We start from the raw sequence: 22,303 nt of genomic DNA on the forward strand, positions 1-22,303 counted from the left end.
ACTTCACTTTCTTCTTTTGCTCTTTCCCTTCATTTTTGGAGATGGAATCCCAGCTTGTATGGCTGAATTATCATGGAAAGTGATTGACCAAGGTAGATTAGAGGACTATCTCATTCTTTAATCTTGCTGCTGCTGCTGCTGCTGCTATCTTTTTTTACTGAGGTATGATTGACAAAAAAACTGTATGTATTTAATGTTTACATCTTGATGAGTTTGAAGATAAGCATACACTTGTAAAACTATCACCATAAACATAACCATCACCTGTAAAAGTTTCCTCCCCCTCTCTTTTTGTGATCAGAACATTTAACATAAGATCTACCCTCTCAACAAATTTTTAAGCATATACGATAATATGGTTAACCGTATGCACTATGCTGTACAGCAGATTTCTAGACTTATTCTTTTTGCATAACTCAAACTATGTACCCTTTGACCAATATCTCTCCCATTCCCCCTCTCCCTAGCCCCTGGTGCCACCATTCTACTCTCTGTTTCTATGAGTTTGACTATTTTAGATTCTTGATATAAATGAGATCATGTAATATGCGAATTATCTACATTTTAGTGTATTTGCTTGAGTTCCTCAAGGTTTTAAGATTGGAGTAAGATTCCTCTCCCCCAGCATCACATTCAGGCACAGAATTTGTCAGTGAAAAGTGGAGATACTATTCTAACCGATTAAAAATATACCTATTTCTTTTTCTCTAGAAAATCTCATGGCCAAGCCCAGAATATCATCACGGCCAATCTTTAAGATGGTCCCTGGGAGAAAGTTATCATCCGAGGTCAGCATCTGAGGTTCACTCTAATAGGAGCTGGGACCCCATGTGTGTACAAGAGTCACACCCATGGAGGAGCCAGGCTAGATTCCATCTAAGGACTGTGCGTGTCACCAACAGAGAGGCTTCAGTTTTGCAGGAGGGGACAGCCCCCAACAGGTGGCTGGAGGCTGGTAACAGGGAAGGGAAAGTATATCTGACATATTCCACATAGCTCCCTAGGACAAGTGACCCCACACAGAGATGAATACATGTCAGGGAGAATGATTTTTTTCTTTTTATTGAGGTGAAATTCAGATTACATAAAGCTAGCCACTTTAAAGTGAACAACTCAGTGGCATTTTGCACCGTCACAATGTTGTGGAACCACCATCTCCATCTAGTTCCAAAAATTTCCACCATCCCAAGATTATATATATATATATTGATTAAGTAATTACTCCCTATTCTTTCCTCCCCTCAACCCCTGGCAACCACCAGTCTGTTTTCTGTCTCTGTGGATTTACCTATTCTGGTCTGTAGGACAAGTTTAGGACTTTGGACTCTCTTTCTAATATGAAGAGAAGCCATTGACAGGTTAATTATAGCTATCATATTCTAGGGAAAAGAACAGAATGCCCAAAAGCCTGAAAGCAGCAGGCCCATTCCAAGAAACAAAAGGAGATTTATCAGTCTGCCTTTGAGGATAGGGTTGGAGTGAAGGGTAGCTTGGGGATAACCAGAAAAGAGCACAGGTGGGCAAGGGGGGAATGTGGGAGGGTTTTGTGCAGAGAATAGAACAAGGTCAGCTATGAGAGTTAAGAATATGAGAGGTCAATCTGGAACCCTTTTTAGAGAAGGCTGACAGAAGAGTAAGGATGATGGCCCAGTTAGGGTACCACAAAATCCACAGCATGCAAGATAACGGTGAAGAGACTTTGGCATCCACGACATTCCTTCCATCCCAAACAAAAGGAGTTTCCGGCACAGAGCCAAAGAGACACTGAGTCACCAGCTTCTTGATGGAGCTCCAAGAAAGGGCCACTGGCCCTCCTTTGCCACAGCTGTAGCCTCTAGCCTCTTTCTCTCACACGCCATACAAGTCCTCTTCCCACTCCCATGACCTATCCCTTAGATATAACCAAGCCTTGGGATTCTAATGGTGGCACCCAGGTTTATGACCATCTGGTCGACCCCATTCCTGACAACCAAGTGATTTCTGTGTCCGTGGGAGGGGTGGGAGTGGCCTGTGGACAGCTCTGACCCGGTGCACCAGGGGTTTCCTTCGGCTGTGCCAATCTTCTGCCAGAAACCCCACCAAGAGTATTAGAATCACCGCCCCAAGGCATATCCGGACCAGATTGCCCTTAGTGTAGTGCTGGTGGGCAAGACCTGGAGAGATTAAGAGAGACAGAAGCAAGTGATAAAAGCTTATCCCAAGGACCCACTCCAAGCCACATCTTGGGTTTCTCATAGCTGTATCCCTCATCTGAGATCTGATTATTCTATGCTAGCTAGGATGCCAATCTCCTTCCTAGAAGGTCCCTCCCCACCTCACCCCTCCAAAGGTCAAGACTAGATAAATCCAATTCTCTAAATATAACCTCCTCCATACACCCCCTCACAGGCCTCTGACACAACCCCTTACCACACACAAACACTACCAGGTCATTTGGCTAATTGTGGAAGAGAAGACTGTTAAAGGGGTGGGGAGAGAGATGGAATTTGTCTTTCTCGACCCTTTAGAAAATCTCAACCTTCACACCTGATCTTTGCCCAGTTCTGATCTCCACATGCTAATAATCCCTCTCCCTTTAATACTTTGCAAACCAGGACCTAACATCATAGAGCTGTCGCTTCTGTAGAGGGAGATCAGCCAGCTTTGGGTAAAGACACAGGGGTGGGAAGGGAGGTTGTCCAGAGAAGACCACTTACTCACCAGTTGGAGTGTCTGACCCCTTTGGGGAGACGGTGATATTCCTAGAAGGCTCTGAGAATCAAAAAGGTAAGAGTAAAGGGATGGGACCATCTCTCCTACCCATCTTCCTGCCCCTACCCTGAACACATGCACTTGGGAAGCAATTTCAGGGCTATAAGAAGAGCATGCAGTACAGAGTCAGGCTGCCCAGATATGAATCCCAGACCCATCACTTATTAGGTGTGGGGCCTCCATCAAATGACTTAACATCTATGAGCCAGTTTTCCCATCTGTCCTGAAGGTGACTGGGAACCCAGAAAGAATTTGAAGAGAAGATTTGGAAGAATCCCATCAGGGCCTTAGAATCTGCCAGCATCAGCAGCCTAAAGAGAGCTAGACTTGTGCAGGCCCAGTGGAGATATCTAACACATCCTCAGGGGATCTGTCGAGGTTTTCTGTCTTGAGGGAAATTGAGACTTTTCCCAGGAAAATCAAGGTCAAAGTGAACTTCTGGATGAAGGAAGCATATTTGCATTGCACTGGACTGGTAAGAGGATGCATTGTGTCCAGGAGCCTATGATCTACGTGGGGCTGAAGCACAGGCTGTGCATGGAGGCAATGGGAGCAAGATTGGTCTGATCTACAGAGCCCAGGCAGAAGAGCACTGCGTAGGGATGAGTGTGATGGTCTTCCCATGACAGCTTTGGCTCCACCATCTTGGAAATAGCCACATTACCCAGAATGCTGCTCTGTGCCAAAGCTCAGAGCCCAGCTCCATCCCATCCTCATCCTAAAAGCAAAGACTTTCCTGGGAAGAGTCAGGTGGTTTTGTGAAGCAGAGATAAAGCCTAGAGCCTCAGATGATGGAAGAGAACTCCCAACCCTCATACTCACTTCTGCTGAGCATTAAGTGCCTGGTTACTCACTCGTTGTGGAGACTTTGTTTACGAATGAGATGTTCAGTTTCCTGGAGGCTTCTGGGAATTCTAAGCAGAAGGATTACAAAGAAGTAAATAATGTCAGACCTGCTCAGCGAGCCCCTACTCTCCATACCCCTTCTGAGATATCTGGGCTCCCTGGAACCCATTTTTCTAACACACACTGCACAGACACTAAGGAGAGACAAACTCAAAAGGTCCTAAGACGTGTTGTCTTCTGTCTCTCAGTGGCTTAATAAGAAATGGATCCATTCATCCGTTGATGGACACTAGGTTATTTCCAAATTTTTGGCTATGAATAATGCTATGAACGTTCATGTACAAGTTTTTGTGCGAATATACATTTTTTAATTTTCTTGAGTATATACCTAGGAGTGGCATTGCTGGGTCATGTGGTAATTCTGTTTTGCTTTTTAAGGAATCACTGAATCATTTTCCACACAGTTACACCATTTTTCATTCCCACCAGTAATGTATGAGCGTTCCAATTTCTCCAAATCCTCACCAACACTTGTAGTTGTGCTTATTTTTATTATAATTTTAGCTATTCTAGTGAGTATGGTGAAATCACGGTATGTGGCTTGTATCTCAATTTTTAAATATGAAGTAGATCAGGAGGTCTGTGTGAGCTCACTGGAAGAACAAGCTGATACCAGCCTCTGAGCATAAGAGCCTCCCTCCCGACTAAGGCCATTTTCTTAACCTGAGACCTCCTATGATGTTTACATGACCACCAAAATACTTCCTGAACCCCCTCAGCCTATATATATGTGGCTCTTATTTAGTATGGGGACAGTCTCTGAGGTCCTTTTTATGGTGTAACCAACTCCTCAAAGCCTAGCATATGCTCACCTATCCATGGTAGGATCAGAGCTTGAATGTTGTTTGTTCTCTGTTGTTTCTCTTCCTGTGAGTTTCATTAATAAATTTTTGAATTTAGGTTTAAACATGGTGTGGTACCATGGAATACTACTCAGCCACGGAAAAGGGACACACTCTTGAAACATGCCACAACTTGGATGGATCTCAAGGGCATTATGCTGAGTAAAAAAAGGCAATCTCAGGGGCTGGCCCCGTGGCCGAGTGGTTAAGTTCGCGCACTCCGCTGCAGGCGGCCCAGTGTTTCGTTGGTTCGAATCCTGGGCGCGGACATGGCACTGCTCATCAAGCCACGCTGAGGCGGCATCCCACATGCCACAACTAGAAGGACCCACAACGAAGAACATACAACTATGTACTAGGGGGCTTTGGGGAGAAAAGGGAAAAAAATAAAATCTTTAAAAAAAAAAAAAGGCAATCTCAGAAGACTCCATTCTATATGATTCCATTTTTATATAACATCCTCAAAATGACAAAATTAAAAGGACGAAGAACAAATCAGTATTTTCCAGGGGTTAAGGATGGTGGGAGGGGAGGGGTAACTATAAATGGGTAGCCTGAGGAATATCTTTGTGGGAATGCAATAGTATGTTTTTTTTCTTGGAATAGGATCTTTGGAGCAGTGGTGGTTCCATGAATCTACATGTGTGATAAATTGACATAGAACTATACACATATGTTGTGCCAATGTCAGATTCCTGGTTTTTCTCTTGTACTATAATTATGTAAGATGTAACCACTGGGGAAATCTAGGAAAAGGGTACCTGGGATCATTCTGTACTATCTTTGCAACTTCTTCTGAATCTATATCTCAAAATAAAAAGTTAAAAAATTCCAATCAGAGGGGCTGGCCCCGTGGCCGAGTGGTTAAGTTTGCGCGCTCCGCTGCAGGCGGCCCAGTGTTTCGTCGGTTCGAATCCTGGGCGCGGACATGGCACTGCTCGTCAGACCACGCTGAGGCAGCGTCCCACATGCCACAACTAGAGGAACCCACAATGAAGAATACACAACTATGTACCGGGGGGCTTTGGGGAGAAAAAGGAAAAAATAAAATCTTAAAAAAAAAAAAAAAAATTCCAATCAGAAACACACACACACTGCAGCTCATTTGCCATGAGAGCCCCATACTGCCCTCAACCTCACACGTCAGCACATTTTTGTCAACCCTGGATCTTTTCAACATGCTTCTTGTTCCTTGGGATTTGAGTCTACACTGAGACATAGGAAACATTAGAGATGCCACAGCCTAGCACGTTATTTCTTAAGGCACAGGCTGTCATCAAATAAGACAGAATCAGCTGAGACGCCTTTGAAAATGGGGAAACACGATGACTCACACAAAATTTAGTGCAGTGTTTCTCAAAGTGACATCCCCAGGGCATCAGCATCAGCATCACCTGGGAACTTGTAAGAAATGAAAATTATTGGACCCAACCCCAGACTTTCCGGACCTGTCAGAGATTCTGAGGGGTCCAGAAACCTGTCCTTCGTAAGCCCTCTGGGAGATTCTTGGGCCCACTAAAGTTTGAGAACCCCTGACCAATGGCATTGAGACTCAGAAACGGAGTCCGGAATCTACAATTTTACAAGCCCTTCAGATTCCTCTTCTACACATTAGACATTTATAAAGCACCCCACTAAGGCTGGATAGAGCTGGGGATGTGGAACAGCAGAGTAACATCTAACTATTGGTTGTATCTACCTTCTTAACAGGAAGAAATAAGGGTTTTTTTGTTTTAGGAAGATTGGCCCTGTGCTAACATCTACGCCGGTCTTCCCCTATTTTATGTGGGACACCTGCCACAGCATGGCCTCACAAGTGGTATATAGGTTCGCACCCAGGATCTGAACCTGAAAACCCCGGGCTGCCAAAGCAGACCATGCAAACTTAACCACTACACCACCAGGCTGGCCCCAGGGATTTTTTTACTAAAGCAAATTTGTGAAAGAGACAAGTGAAATAAATTGAGAAATCTAGACAAAGAGGAGAAAAAAGAGAAGGGATCCATGTGCCTGTACCCCAGACACCGAGGGAAGCCTCCAGAACATACCTGTTATGGAGGAAGGTGGTTTTGTGGGCAACCGGGTGGAGGTCACAGAGGTCCCTGAGAAATCAGAAAAGGAGAGAATTCTGTGTTCTGTAAGCTGTAGGTCCTGAGCAGATAATAAAACATTCCTGCGCCGCAGTCTCCTCACCTGGAAAAATGAATATAAGGACATTTACATCACTGGATTGTCCTGGGGTTAATAGCATTGGGAAAGCACACTTAGCACATTTTGGGGCTAATTAATAATGACAGTCCCTATAGCCGGCTTCCTGGCTTTTCGAGCCTCAGTTCTGTTCCTTCTTCTGGTTCTCGGTGACCTGCCCCCTTGTTTGGGCCTGGAAGCAAAACCGGCTCCTGTCTCCCGGGAACCAGATGAGGAGACAGGAACCATGGGATATATCTGGAGAAAGGAGGAGGCATTCCATGTGAGGGAAAGGGGATACCTAATAAAAAATAAAACATGGCCCATCCCCACATCCCACCACCCTCCTGCCACACTGGCCTTGCAGCTACACCAATCTGTCAACCTCCTTCCCCCCACAGGGCATTTGTTCACACAATTCCACCCACTTGCAGCCCACCCCACCTACTCCACCCTCCTAGTCAGCTCTTATTCTGCCCTAAGAGCCAGATCAAAGATGGATTGCTCAGAGAAGCCTTCCGAATCTGCCTCCCCTTCCAGGTTCTAACAGCACTGTGTACTTCTAATCCATACTGCTTACCGCAGTCACAATTATACTTGTGCTGTATGCATCTTTGACTTAAGACTGTTTGCTCTACTAATTACTATATTTATCTGTTATGTCTCACGTGCATATGCATGTGTGTATGTGTAATGGAAAAATATGCTGCATATTGAGTGGAATCCTGTAGCATACATCCTTCACACCTATCAGTCCCTCCCCTTGGAATTTCCCTCAGGGCCTGTGAAGGCTGAGGAAAAAAGGTTTGGTCTGCATCCCCCTTACCTGTGACCACAAGGTCCAAGGGATTGCTGGGGGCTGACCACAGGTACGGGGATGCACTGGAAAAGCTGTAGCATCGGTAGGTTCCGCTGTGGGCAGCAGTCACTGTGACGATGGGGAAATCAGCCCGGTACCACCGCTCTGGTCCCTTGTAGGGCCCAGTGTCCCCCTCCTTGTACAGAGCAAATTGGTCAAAACCGTATTGGCTCTGACACTGCAGGGTCACGTCCCCTCCTGGGGACACCGCTGGGCTGGGCTGGGCTGAGAGCGAGGGCTTGGCGAAAACTCCTGGGAGAGAAGAGAACTCTGGTGTTAAAGATGGTGGGTGGTGCCTCAGCTGGGGAGTGGGAAGCTCCCCCAGCCTCCTTAAGAGCTAGGGAACTTTCCAGCTGAGTCCATCCTAGAGGGCCCACTCTCCGCATCACCAGCTCACAAAATGGTGGAGTGGTCACATCAAAGTGCCCCAAGCTCACATCCAGCTTCTGCTGCTCAGGGGCTGTGTGATCCTCAAGATAAATCTCCCCCCAATATCTGTGCCTCAGTGTTCTCTCTTACAAAATGGGAATGATTGAATGAAAGAATATGTATTAAGCATTTAGCAGAGTATCTAATGCATAGTAAGCACTCAAAATATGGTGGTAGTAACAAAACAGCTTAACCTTATAGTGTACCATAAGCTTATATTAGGGAACTTAATAGCTATATTGTAAACTTGTATCCAAGTGCCAGCTTCTAGGTGCTGTTCCAAGCTCATTACATATATCAATTCATTGAATCCTCTCAAAGACCTATGAATTCATCACTACGAATACCCCTATTTTATAAATGTAACTAAGGTGCACAGCGCTAAATAACTCATCTGAGGTCATAAGATAGTAAGTGGCAGAGCTGAAATTTGCAATCACAGAGTTTGACTGCAGACTCTCCACTCCTAAATGTGAACCTACAACTATGTAATGTGATATCATTATCATCGCCTGCCACACAGTACTCGCAACAACAAAAGTTGCCTCATAACTAAGGCTCATTCATTTAACAATTTTTTTCTTGAGCAACTATGATGTGTCATTCTCTGCTCTAAGAAATAAAAATCCCATTGGGAAGAAAGAATAGACAATAACTAAGATGAATTAGTAAATGTATGGCATATCAGATAGTGAGGAGTGCCATTTTAAATCTAGGTGTAATTTTAAGTAGGGTTGTGAGAGACAAGCTTAAAGAGAAGATAGCACTTGAGTTGACAAACGCTTAGTCAGACTTATTAGGAAAAAAAGAAAGACGACCCAAATAAACAAAATCAAAAATGAAAGAGGAGATATTACAACAGATACCACAGAAAAATAAAGGATTATAAGAGGATACTATGAAAAGCCATATGCCCACAAACTGGAAAACCTAGAAGAAGCCAATAAATTCTTAGAATCACACAAACTTCCAAAACTGAATCAAGAAGAAATAGACAATATGAATAGTGCAATCGCAAGTGAAGAGATTGAAACAGTTATCAAAAACCTCCCAGAAAACAAAAGTCCAGGACCAGATGGCTTTTTTGGTGAATTCTACCAAACCTTCAAAGAAGAGTTGATACTTATCCTTCTCAACCTACTCTGAAATATCGAAGAGGACAGGATGTTTCCTAACTTTTTCTATGAGGCCAACATCATCCTGATACCAAAACCAGACAAAGACAACACAAAAAATGAAAATTACAGGCCAATATCACTGATGAACATAGATGCAAAAACTCTCAACAAATATTGGAAATTGAATACAACAATACATTAAAAGGATCATACACCATGATCAAGTTGGATTTATACCAGGGATGCAAGGATGGTTCGACATCCACAAATCAATCAATGAAATACACCTCATTTACAAAATGAAGAATAAAAATCACACAATCATCTCAATAGATGCAGAGAAAACATTTGACAAGATCCAACATCCATTTATGATTTAAAAAAAAAAAAACCTCTCAGTAAAATGGGTATAAAAGGAAAGTACCTCAACATAATAAAGGCCATATATGACAATCTTCTGACGACAAGAACAAGACAAGGGTACCCACTCTCGCCACTTTTGTTCAACATAGTACTGAAAGTTTTAGCCAGAGCAATTAGGCAAGAAAAAGAAATAAAAGGAATCCAAATTGGAAAGGAAGATGTAAAACTCTCACTGTTTGTGGATGACATGATTCTATATACAGAAAACCCTAAAGAATCCACTTGAAAACTATTAGAAATAATCAACTACAGCAAAGTCGCAAGGTACAAAATCAACATACAAAAATCAGTTGCATTTCTATGCACTAATAATGAGTTTGCAGAAAAAGAAGTCAAGAATATAGTCCTTCTTACAATCACAGCAAAAAGAATAAAATATCTAGGAATAAATTTAACCAAGGGGATGAAAGACCTACACACTGAAAACCATAAGACATTATTGAAAGAAATCAAAGAATACGTAAAGAAATAGAAAGATATTTCATGCCCATGGGTTGGAAAAATAAACATAGTTGAAATGTCCATATTACCTAAAGCAATCTATAGATTTAAGGCAATCCCAATCAGAATCCCAAAGACATTCTTCACAGAAATAGAACAAAGAATCCTAAAATTTAGATGGAACAACAAAGGACCCCAAATAGCCAAAGTAATCCTGAGGAAAAAAAGGACAAAGCTGGAGACATCACAATCCCTGAATTTAAAATGTACTACAAAGCTGTAGTAGTCAAACCAGCATGGTCCTAGCACATAAACAGACACACAGATCAATGGAACAGAATTGAAAGCCCAGAAATAAAACCACACATCTATGGAGAGTTAATCTTGAACAAAGGAGACAAGAACATACAATATAGAAAAGACAGTCTCTTCAATGAATGGCATTGAGAAAACTGGACAGCCACATGCAAAAGAATGAAAGTAGACCATTATCTTACACCATACACAAAAATTAACTCAAAATGGATTAAAGTGGGGCTGGCCCTGTGGCCGAGTGGTTAAATTACGCACCCCACTTCAGCAGCCCAGGGTTTCGCTGGTTCGGATCCTGGGCACAGACATGGCACCGCTCATCAGGCCAGATGATGCCACAACTAGAAGGACCCACAATTGAAAAAAAATACAACTATGTACTGGGGGGATTGGGGGAGAAAAAGCAAAAATAAGATATGCAACAGTTGTTAGCTCAAGTCCAATCTTTAAAAAAAAAAAAGGATTAAAGACTTGAATGTAAGACCTGAAAACATAAAACTCCTAGAAGGAAATATAGGAAGTACACTCTTTGACATCGGTCTTAGCAGTGTCTTTTTGAATTCTATGTCTCCTCAGGCAAGGGAAACAAAAGAAAAAATAAACAAATAGGACTACATCAGACTAACGAGCTCTGCATGGCAAAGGACACTATGAACACAATGAAAAGACAAACCACCAACTGGGAGAAAATATTTGCAAATCATGTATCCTACAAGGGGTTAATTTCCAAAATATATGAAGAACTCATACAACTCAATGACAAGAAAATAAACAACCTGATCAAAAAATGAGCAGAGGATATGAATAGACATTTTCCAAAGAAGATATACAGATGGCCAACAGGTACATGAAAAGATGTTCAACATCACTAATTATCAGGGAAATGCAAATCAAAACTACAATGAGATATCACCTCACAACCATCAGAATGGCTATAACTAACAAGACAAGAAATAACACATGTTGGAGAGGATGTGGAGAGAAGGCAACCCTCATACACTGCTGTTAGGTGTGCAAACTGGTGCAGCCACTATGGAAAACAATACGAAGATTTCTCAGAAAAAAATAAAATATTAAAAAAAAAAAAAGCGGGGGCTGGCCCCGTGGCCGAGTGGTTAAGTTCGCGCGCTCCACTGCAGGCCCAGTGTTTCGCTGGTTCGAATCCTGGGCACCGACATGGCACTGCTCATGAAACCACGCTGAGGCAGCGTCCCACATGCCACAACTAGAAGGACCCACAACGAAGAATATACAACTATGTACTGGGGAGCTTTGGGGAGAAAAAGGAAAAAAATAAAATCTTTAAAAAAAAACATTTCTCAAAAAATTAAAAATAGAAATACCATATGATCCAGATATCACACTACTGGGTATCTACCCAAAGAACATGAATGCAACAGTACAAAGAGATTGAAGCATCCCTACGTTCATTGCAGCGTTGTTCACAATAGCCAAGATGTGGAAACGACCCAAGTTTCCATCAACTGATGAATGGCTAAGGAAGATATGGTACATATACACAACAGAATACTGCTCAGCCATAAAAAAACCAAAATTGTGCCATTTGCAACAACGTGGACGGACTTTGAGGGTATTATGTTAAGCAAAATAAGCCAGACAGAGAAAGACAACCACTGTATGATTTCACTCATATGTGGAAGAGAAACAAACACATGGACCAAGAGAACGGCTTGGTGGTTACCAGAGGGGAAGGGGGGGCAGTGAAAGGGGTAAAAGGGCACGTATTTATGGTGATAGATAAAAATTAGACTGTTGGTGGTGAACACGAAGCAGTCTATATGGAAACTGATATATAATAATGTACGTCTGAAATTACACAATGTTATAAGCCAATATGACCTCAATAAAATAATTAAATTTACAAAAAGAAGAGCTAGGGTTTGAGTCAATCCCCAAGGCGCACATAAGGCCTGGGGGACCATCGTATGCTGGGTCAGGAACTAGGGTGAGATGAGTGAGACACCCTCCTTGGATGCAAAATGTAAATGGGTGAAAAGAAAACCCTCAGTAATCAAGATAATATTTTAACGTAACTTTTAAATCAAAATCAACGCAAACACATTCACAATAAACAAAATATCAAAATTTTAAATGAAAACAGATCTAGCTGTGCCCAGCAAAGGGGCTTGAGGCAAAAGGGGAAATGTGGGCCTCTCTACACACGTTTTCATGTATTTTTTATGGTTAATTTTTTCCACACTATTAACATTGTTGAAAAAACTATTGAAAAATTTTAAAGAAGGTTTTGAAAACACATTAAAACTTAAAACATTATTTTAAGTTTAAATATTTTATTTACATCAACAAAACCAGAATTTATCATCATTTTACTCTCCTAGCTTTCATGGAAGCAAACTCAAAAATGATATTTTCAAAACCTACTTCGGAAAATAACCATTTAAAAATGCTTTAGGGGCCAGCCTGGTGGCATAGTGGTTAAGTTCACAGCCTCCACTTCGGCAGCTGGGGCTCTCAGCCCGGATCTGAGGCACGGACCTGGCATCGCTCGTCAAGCCACGCTGTGGCAGCACCCCACATAAAATAAAGGAAGATGGGCACAGATGTTAGCTCAGGGCCAATCTTCCTCACACACACAAAAAAAAGAAGAAATTCATTAATTAAAATTAAAATGCCTTAGAAATGAAAGGCATAAGCTGAGAACATCTTATTACATCAAAAAATAAAAAACAAAAATGCAATAGAACATGGATAGGAAAATGCACATTTTTCCTTTTGCATCAGGCTCAGATGTGGCTCGGCACAGCACTGTTGGATCCCGTCTTCACTGAAAATCCTGACACTTGTTCATTGTGGGTGTTCTTGCATTAATTTCAATTTTTTTTTTGAAGGCATCGCCTTAGCATATTATTTATGTTGATTAACGAGGTTTTTTTAGAATCACCCGTAAATCTGGCACTCAAGGCCAGTGCCTCTCTTGCCCTACCCTAATCCCTGGCCCCTGGGATTTTTAGATTTACTGTCATCCTCATCCCCATCCACACCCTCTTCAGGCCCAGAGCTGAGGACCACGTAGCCCTGAGGCCACACATCCGGCCACGCCCCGCCTCCTCCCCTCCTGTTACCAGTAGCAATCAGCTCCAGCTGGTCGCTGGGGGGTGACCAGAGGCTCCCATTCTGGTAGGAGCAGCGGTAGCGTGCGGCGTGCTCTCTCGTCATGGCCGGAATGGCGAGGACGGCCTGGTCCATATACTTCCCGGATCTCAGTTTCTCCAGGCGGTACAAGTCCACACCCGGAGGCCCCAGGCAGCGGATGGTCACCGGCTTCCCCAGGGGCACAAGGGAGCTGGGCAGGGCCTGGAGGGAGGGCTTGGGCAGTGGGCCTGGAAGGGAAGCAGAGCCTAGCCGAGGCCAGCTTCCCCACAGGCCCCTCCTCCCGGACCCTCACGCCCCCTCCTGCCCTCGCACTGGCTGAACCCCGAGGAGGGATCCGGACTCACCGTTCTGAGCTTGCATCGCCTTCCCCAGACACAGTCCTGAGGACAGAAGGAAAGGACCAAACGTTAGGATGTCACTTGAACCCACACGTCCCGCATCGCTGGGCACGGTGATAAGATATGTCGGTGCGTTTGCTTTCTTCTGTCATAATTATTTTTTTTTCAAAGACACCCATGCACATAAGTAAAAGAAGGCCACGGATGGCATGATTTCATTTATACAAAACGTCCAGAATAAGCAAATCTATCCAGAGACAGAGACAGGAGTTGGTAGCATTATCTGTATGTCTCACAAGGGTTGCCAGATTCGGCAAATAAAAATATAAGACTCTCAGTTAAATTTAAACATCAGATAAACAACGAATAAATTTTTTTTGCATAGTATGTTCCATGAGATATATGGGATATACTTAGGCTTAAACAAGTATTTGCTGTTTATGGGAAATTAAATTTAACTGGGCATCCTGTGTTCCATCTGGTAACCCCATCCTTATCCCCCCTCAGACACACACACAAACAGGAAGAAAGGACTCTTACTGTTTCCGTTATAAACATTAGGAAACTGGACAGAGAGGCTAAGCCATTTCTTGTAGCACACACAGCTAGGAAGTGGTGAACCCAGATCATCCGTGACTCCAGAGCTCAGGGGGTGACACACTTGTCACCAGCCCCATCTGAGCCCCATCATCTGTCCACACCAGGTTCTTCTGTACCATGTGCCCAAGCTCCACCCATATCTTGGTCCACTGCCCAACACAACCCCACCTCAGTCCTTCCGAGGTTTCCATGCAACCCGCCAAGGTGACTGGAAATATTCCAGGTGCCGTTCTGAGAGCTTTGTGAATAGACTCAGGATCACCACAATCCTACTGGTTAGGTACCATTATAAGCCCCTATTTTATACATCAGGCTATTGAGATGGTATCTTGTCCGCGGTCCTGCAGCTGGTAAGAGGTATATTCAAACATTGGCAGCATATTTTAGTTTAAAATAATGTGGACTTGGTGCCAAAATTCCTTAGTCTGTATTCGAGCCCTAGCTGTGTGACCTTAAACAAGTTCCTTAATCTCTCTGGGCCTCAGCTTTCTCACCTGTAAAATGGGGATGATAATAGGCCCTACTTCGTTGGACTGTTTGGGGGATTAAATGAGTAAGTGTCTGTTAAAAAAAAAAAAACAGAATAATATCTAGCCCATAGTAAGTGCTACATAAGTGTGTGTTAAAGAATGAATGAATGAGAGACTGTTTGCGTTCACAGTCTGCCCTCTTATCCCCAGTAACACAACTATTTCCTTCCTGCTTGGTCCCTTGGAGCCTCTATCCCTTTAGTGATAAAGTTCTTTTAAAGAAACAAGGAAATCATGCATACGACATGGCTGGCACAAACCCCGATGAGGAGCAGGCCGTAGAAATGCACCTGACCCCACCGCCAACCCCGTTATGGGGGACTGTCCCTTTTTCCAGCTTTATGGAGCTATAACTGACAAAAATTTCTATATCTAAGAGGCACAACGTGATGATTCAATATTCTTATACAGAGTGGAATGATCCCTACAGTCAAGCTAACGAACGCCCCCATCACCTCACATAATTACCTTATTTTTGTGAGAACACAAGATTTACTCTGTCAGCAAATTTCAGGTATAAAATACAGTCACGTCAACCATAGTCACCATGCTGTCATGAGATCCCTAGAACTTATTCCTCTGATAACTGGAAGTTTGAACCCCAGGACCAATATCTCCCCATTTCTCCCACCGCTCAGCCCCGGGCAAACACCACTCTACTGTCTGCTTCTGTGAGTTCAATTTTTTTAGATTCCACACAGAAGTGACATCGTACAAGACTTGCCTTTCCCTGTCTGGCTTATTTCACTTTAGCTTAATGCCCTCCAGTTTCATCCATGTCGTCGAAAATGGCGGGATTATTTCCTCCAGTATCATGAGGGATTCTGACAAATTAAGTCTATATAATCTAGTCCTAATATCACCGAGTCCACATTAAAAAAAAATAAAAGGTGGTTTGTGGGAGAAGGTTGCAGCCGGAACTGGGAGACCCGTGTTCATTTCCTGTCCCAGGCATGAATAGACTAGAGTAACTCAGACAAACACTTCACCTCCCTGGGTCCCAATTTTCCCACCCAACAGACGAAGGGGCCCTCAGAGGTCCCCTCTTGTCCTGAAATTCATCGCTGATTCAGTTTTTTAAAAATTCTTTGCCTCGTAGCCCACTGTCTGTCCCTCAGCATTTCCCGGATGGACCCTCAGGACTCACCAAGGCAGAAGAGGGCAGGCAGCGTTGGGGACATGGTTCCTCAGCCCCTCCTGAGCTCTGCAGCCCGGGAGGGAAGCCGTGGGGGCTGGAGCAGAGACACAGGGTGTGATGAAGTTGAAGAAGCCTCCCTTCCCTTCCCCCATCAGCCCTGGCTTTTCCTAATTGAGACTCATCCAGCTGGAGCCATCCCCTCAATGGAATGACTTGCAAACAAGCTCCAGGGAGCCTCGCTTATCTCCTGTCACCAGCCGGGTGTCGCACCACATCTGCCTGTGGAGGCTTTGTCTGTGTTCCCACACTCCCATAAGCTCCCTCATATTCGTTAGGGACATCCAAATCAAAACGCTGTGAGGTATCACTTCACACCACGAGGATGGCTATAATCAAGAAGATAGGTAATAACAAATGTTGAGGAGGATGTGGAGAAGTTGGAACCCTCGTGCATTGATGGTGGGAATGGGAAACGGTGCAGCCGCTGTGGAAAACTTGTGCGGTTCCTCAAAACGTGAAACACTGAATTACCATAAGATCCAGCAGCTCCACTTCTGGGTACACACCCAAGAGAACTGAAAGCAGGAATTGAACAGATATTTGTACACCCGTGTTCACAGCAGTCAAAACATGGAAACAACTCAAAGGTCCATTGAAGGATGAATAAAAAAACTGTGGTCTATACAGCCAATGAAATATTATTCAGCCTTAAAAAGGTATGAAATTCCAGTAAACAGTATGCCACGGAAGAACCTTGAAGACATTATGCTAAGTGAAATAAGCCAGACACAAAAGGCCACATAGTATATGATTCCATTTATATGAAATACCCAGAGCATGCAAATTCATAAAGACAGAAAATAGATTAGAAGTCACCAGGGGCCATGGGGAGGGAGAATGGGGAATTATTGCACCATCTTACATTCCATCAACAGTAAAATGCATGGAAATTTTGATAAGTGTTTTGAACAAGGTGCTGAGATGGAATATTATCTGGTGCATCTCCTTAATAGGATGGTTCCATGGAACTTTCCTTTGGAGTGGTGACGTCTGAGGTTATGCCCGATGATAAGAAATATTCAGGGAAGAAAAGTACCACGTTCAGTGTACCCGAAAGCCTTAATGAAGTGAAGAGTTTGGCATTTTCTTGTAACTGGGAAGTGATTAGCGAGGCTAGAATTGAGTGAGCATGAAGCTGAGACGGAAGAGAAGATAGGGGTCAGATGAGGGTGTCTCAGCCTCGGCACTGTTGGCACTAGGGACCAGGTGATTGCTGGAGTGGGGGAGAGCTGTCCTGTGCCTTAGAGGAGGTTTAGCAGCATCTCTGGCCTCCATCCACTAGATGTCACTAGCACAACACCCCCTCCAGTTGTGACAACCAAAATGTCTCTAGACATTGCCAGATGTCCTTTGGGGAGCAAAATCACCTCCAATCAAGAACCACTGGGTTAGACCATTCAGGGACTTAAAGGGCCAGGTAAACTCGCGTGCACAAGTGTCTTTACGTTGTCACTCACTTTTCATGCATTATTTCATTTGACCTTCCCACAGCACTGAGAAACAGGTGCTGCTTTAGGTCCATTCTGATAAGAAAACTTGAGCTTAGGAGAAAATTTCTTATGCTAGTTGACGCTTAGGTGCTGGAAGCTGAGTAAATCATTTTCCTCTGGCTTAGCATGTGTTCACATGGAACTAGGCAGAATCTCTCCTGTTTGATTGATCTGTGCCCTCTAGTTCTCATTTCTTTTCTCCACCTCAAAGGAACAGCTCTAAAATATTCCACGTGAATTAGCTCATTTCTGCAAAACATTGTGTCTTGCAAAATGTATATTGTATCATCAATTGTATAATGCTGTGGAAGTCATTCATTTTTCCACTGCACACTGAGCTTTTACAGTCCATTCGTATACCTGTAAAACATTTATTTGCTTCCAATGCATTTATCCCTCTCCTGTCTCAGTGATGGACAGCCATATTACATCCAAATATCTCTACTGTAAGCGATTCCGAGCTAAATGTCATTCTACGTGCACTCCCTACAGACACGTGCCTTTAAAATATATACCCAACAGGAAATTGCCGTGTCTTAAGTTAGGTGTGTCTTTAATTTACTCACTGCCAAATTGCACTTCAGATTCACTGCACCAGGTTCCTCTTCCACAGCAGAACAAGAGGGTCCCCATACCTCCCAATACACCCAAAACCTGGGGTCATCCAGCCTTATAATCTCTGCCAGTCTGCTGGTATATTAGCCTGCTAGGGCTGCCATAAAAAAGCATCACAAACTGGGTGTCTGAAACAACAGAAATTTGTTGTGTCACACTTCTGGAAGGTGGAAGTCTGAGATCAAGGTGCCAGCAGGGTTGGTTTCTTCTGCGAACAGGCAAGGGAAAACCTGGTCCATGCCTCTCTCTTGGCTTCTGGGGATTTGCCAACAATCTTTGGCGTTCCTTGGCTTGTAGATGCATCGCCTCGATCTCTGCCTTCAGGTTCATGTAGCATTCTCCCTATGTGTGTGTGTCTGTGTCCAAATTTCCTTTTTTTTTTTGTAAGGATGCAAGTCGTATTGGATCAGGAGCCCACCCTACTCCAGTATGACCTCATCTTATCCTAACTAACTACATCTGCAGTGACCTTATTTCCAAAGACGTTCCCATTTGTGAGGTAGGGGTTAAGGACTTCAACATATGGAGGGGACACAATTCAACCTGCAACAGATGGGTATCAAGCAATATCATGTCATTGCTGCAATTTTCATTTCTCTAATTCCTAATGAGGTCAAGCATCTCATCACATGTTCAACTGAGCTTGTATTTTCCCCTCTATAAATTGCTAGTGTCTTTCTGGCTCATAGAATAATTTATGAAATGCATACATCATCATGCAGCTAGTGGGTGCAGAAGCAGTTTGAAGCCAGGTTAGCCCATCTGTTCCAGAGTCTGAGCTCTCACGAATATGCTGTCTCACCAAGTGTCAATCATCTCTCACTCTCCAATGTCGCCCACATTATTTTCTCCCCTGGTTTATTTCCATCAGTAAATATACATGTTCAGTTCCCCTCTATTTCTTCTACTTCTCACTCCAGACCACATCTCCATGTCTCTGGTACCTGTGTCACTGAGTCCACCATCAGCTTCCTTCTCTACTTCCTCTCACCAAAACTTATTGAAAGAGTTATTTTTAATACCAACTCCAATTCATCTCCTCTCATTCACAGCTCCTTTTTTTACCATGTGCTATTTATTTTAATTGCATAATTGAAAAGGGAAATTCATCAAAACCGGAGGAAAACCATAAATCCCCTTCAAACCCCCTCTGTACCATTCCCCTCCCTAGGAGTAACCTCTCCTGTGGTCAAATTGTTCTATTTTGCATTTTTGTTCCTTCACAAAGAACCTTGTTCACTTTTCACTACTTTGAAGTCTTTGGCTCTTAACTCCCGGAACGTTGGACCAAAATGCCATTAAGAATGTCCTCCTTGCCCAGTTTGACTCTTACTTCTTCTTGACGTGTCCTCATATTTGGTACCTGTGAGTGCTCCTTAAATGTACCTGGACAGTTGTGTCTGCTCAGTGACCGAAAGCATCCTTAGTTCTGCTCTGCAGGTCACTCCCTCTTTACTTTCTAAGGGCCAGATCACATGGCTTGCCTCTTTCAGTAGACCATGAGCTCCTTGAGACTAGAAGCTATGTCTTACAATATGTATATCCCCAGCACAGGTCCAACGAAAGAGTCAACTTCTGTAAATATCTGTTGAATACACAAGTGAGTGGATAAACATACAAAGACCCAGGAATCTGTCGAGACATGTTTGATGGATCTTGGAATTTTTAGACAGTTGACGAGGCTTCTCTACTCTTGAGTCTTTGGGGAGCCCCACGATGATGACTGGTGTTGAGAGACGTGAGTAGGACACATTCCTTAAGGAGCACTTGAACGCTGGAATCCACCAGCCAGTTCTGGCTCTGCGCTCAGGACAAAGTGAGGGTGGCATACACACAGGGCTGTCTAGAGGAGTCCTCAAAGGTGCAGGAGAGCAGTGGAGACACACTGTCCATAAGGGTCTCCTGGTGTAGCTGAACATAGGTCACCTCCTGTGGGGACCTGTCAGCATGGAGATACAGTGATAAGAGAGCATGAGGGAGAGGAGACTGGGGAAAGAGAGGCGATGGGTGAGGCAAGTTCCCCTGCGTGTCTGCCCCTCTGTCCTTCTCAGGACTGACGACCTCCAAGACATCACCTCCAAGGAAAGATGAGGGGGTAGGCCTCCAGGGAGGGCCTTCAAATTACCCAGTCCCACAATCTATCTTTCCCCCTTTTCCCCATGCTTGAAGTCAGGGAAGGGCAGTGACATCACAGCCAGTAAGGTGGTGCCCCCACCTTTTCCACTTCTTCCGGGATGCCTTCTATCTTCCCCTGAACACATGCTTTCGCCATGCCAGCTGCCCCTCCTTCTCACTCCCCCTTACATTGATTTTCTTCCTGAAAGTCCGTGCCTGGGGTGGAGTTGAGAGAAAGGAGATAGAAGCATTAAGGTAGGTCTGAGAAATGAGGCAGAAGTAGAGTTTTTTTTGTTGGGGGAGTCAAAATTTTCCTACCTCTTATACTTCATCTGCCTCTTGGTCCCACCATTCATGTCCCCTACAAATAGTCAGTGATCAGAGTCCTGGTAGATGACCCACCAAGCCCCTCCCCACACTCTTCCCAGGTTAACCCTTCCATCTCCAGGTTATATTGCATTGACGAAATGCCAACATCTGCAAAGGAGAAAGAAGAGGAAGAGGAGAAGGAAGACACCAACAGCCAAGATCCCAATCACAATGAGAAAGCATCCATTTTCAGAAGTAGGTGGATCTAGGAATTAATAAACAGTAAAGATCTCTTATTGAGTTCCTATTGGATTAATTCATCCGCTCAACAAACATCTATTGTGTGCCTACCACATACGAGGCAAGTTCTTGGATGTCTGGGAAACTGTAGTGAACCTACGCAACAACAGAGTCTACTCATGTGAACCAATAAATAGAAGTGTTGTTACTCATAGAGATAAATTCTATGACAAAACTATTTACACCGCATTATAAGAGAAGGTTTCTTTGGCAGATGAGCCGTGAAGGATAAGAAGCACCCAGATCTCTGAAGTGCAAGGGGAACTGCCTTCCAGGCAGAGGGAAGAACATACGTAAACTTGGAGGTGAAAAAGTGCTTTGTGTGACCCACACACAGAAAGGACAAACGGTGCATGATGGGAAGAGGGGCTCTTGATAACGATGGAAAGGTCAGGAGAGGTCAGGAAAGGTCCCAAACTGAAGAATGTTGGAAGCTGTAGAGAAAGAGTCCGGATTTAAGTCTAAATGCAATAATGACCCACAAAGGGATTGGCAAGTAATGAGATACACAATTTTTCTTAATCACTGGATAGTCTGTGTGATAAATGGATTTAAGGGGCCAAGTAGAAAGTGGAGAAACAATTAGGGAACATACTGCAGGCAGCCAGGGGACAGGTGATCATGTCATGACCAGGAAGAAAAGAAGGAAATGGATTTCAGAAGATTTTTGACAATAGAGTTGATGAGATTTGAGATTTGGTGATGGAGTATGTGGGCACTGAGAGGGAAAGAGGAGCTTCAAATATCATCCTCAGTGACTTGAACATTGGAGAGGAGGGATGGCATCTACTGAGATGTGAAGACCAATATGAGGAGAAGGTTTAGAGATTCGTCAGTTAAGAGCTCTCCTGAGATGCTTACTATATCTCTGAGTGGATGTCAAATAATACAGTGGATATGAAACTCATGGGAACGTTTTGGACTGGAGTGATAAGTTTGAGAGCCATCAGCAGATATTGGACAACTAAAGCAGATGGTCTTTAGTTGACCCAGCATTCCTGCATGCGCGCTCATCATGCACAATTTCTCCAGTCATGCACTAACGCCTCCTCTACTCTATACCTGTCATTTCCTCCTCAGGTCCTATTTTGTATGTGGGTATGGGGGTTGCCATCACAGCATGGCCGCCAACAAGTGGTGTAGGTCCATGCCCAGGAACCGAACCTGGGGCCGCTGAAGTGCAGCGCATCGAACTTAACCACTAGGCCATGGGGTTGGCCTCTAGGACTTTTTTAATAGAAGGAAAAGTAAATATCTTTACTTCTCTTAAAATTTTTTGATAGTAAGATAATTTTCATAATAATCAACAGGTTTTTTTATGTTTATAATTCAAAATGTGTGATTGATTAATTTTACAGATTTTTAAAGTTTAAAGGATGAGATACATTTTCTAAGTGGAATCAGG

The 22,303-nt window shown here is 43.6% G+C and overlaps 1 protein-coding gene across 1 annotated transcript; it reads right to left on the reverse strand.

Annotated features, from left to right (window-relative positions):
• Positions 1–1,046: 1,046 nt before the first annotated feature.
• GP6 (glycoprotein VI platelet) lies at positions 1,047–16,197 on the reverse strand. Its single transcript, XM_023650509.2, has 8 exons — positions 16,019–16,197; positions 13,748–13,783; positions 13,373–13,630; positions 7,513–7,797; positions 6,548–6,601; positions 3,606–3,665; positions 2,701–2,751; positions 1,047–2,153 (listed from the first exon to the last, which is right to left on the reverse strand). The coding sequence occupies exons 1-8, from the start codon at positions 16,050–16,052 to the stop codon at positions 1,918–1,920; spliced, it is 1,014 nt and encodes a 337-aa protein (XP_023506277.1). The 5' UTR covers positions 16,053–16,197; the 3' UTR covers positions 1,047–1,917.
• Positions 16,198–22,303: the final 6,106 nt, after the last annotated feature.

The sequence above is a fragment of the Equus caballus genome, chromosome 10 (assembly GCF_041296265.1).
Source record: "Equus caballus isolate H_3958 breed thoroughbred chromosome 10, TB-T2T, whole genome shotgun sequence".
Taxonomy (NCBI): Eukaryota; Metazoa; Chordata; class Mammalia; order Perissodactyla; family Equidae; genus Equus; species Equus caballus.

Bases quoted from the DNA above. Each gene is read 5' to 3' on its own strand.
- GP6 (XM_023650509.2), bottom strand. From the start codon at position 16,052: ATGTCCCCAACGCTGCCTGCCCTCTTCTGCCTTG. The intron at 3,666-6,547 runs GTATGTTCTGGA...CCTTCTGCTTAG, and splicing joins ACCACCTTCCTCCATAACAG to AATTCCCAGAAGCCTCCAGG. The intron at 2,154-2,700 runs GTGAGTAAGTGG...TAATCTCTCCAG, and splicing joins GGGGTCAGACACTCCAACTG to GTCTTGCCCACCAGCACTAC.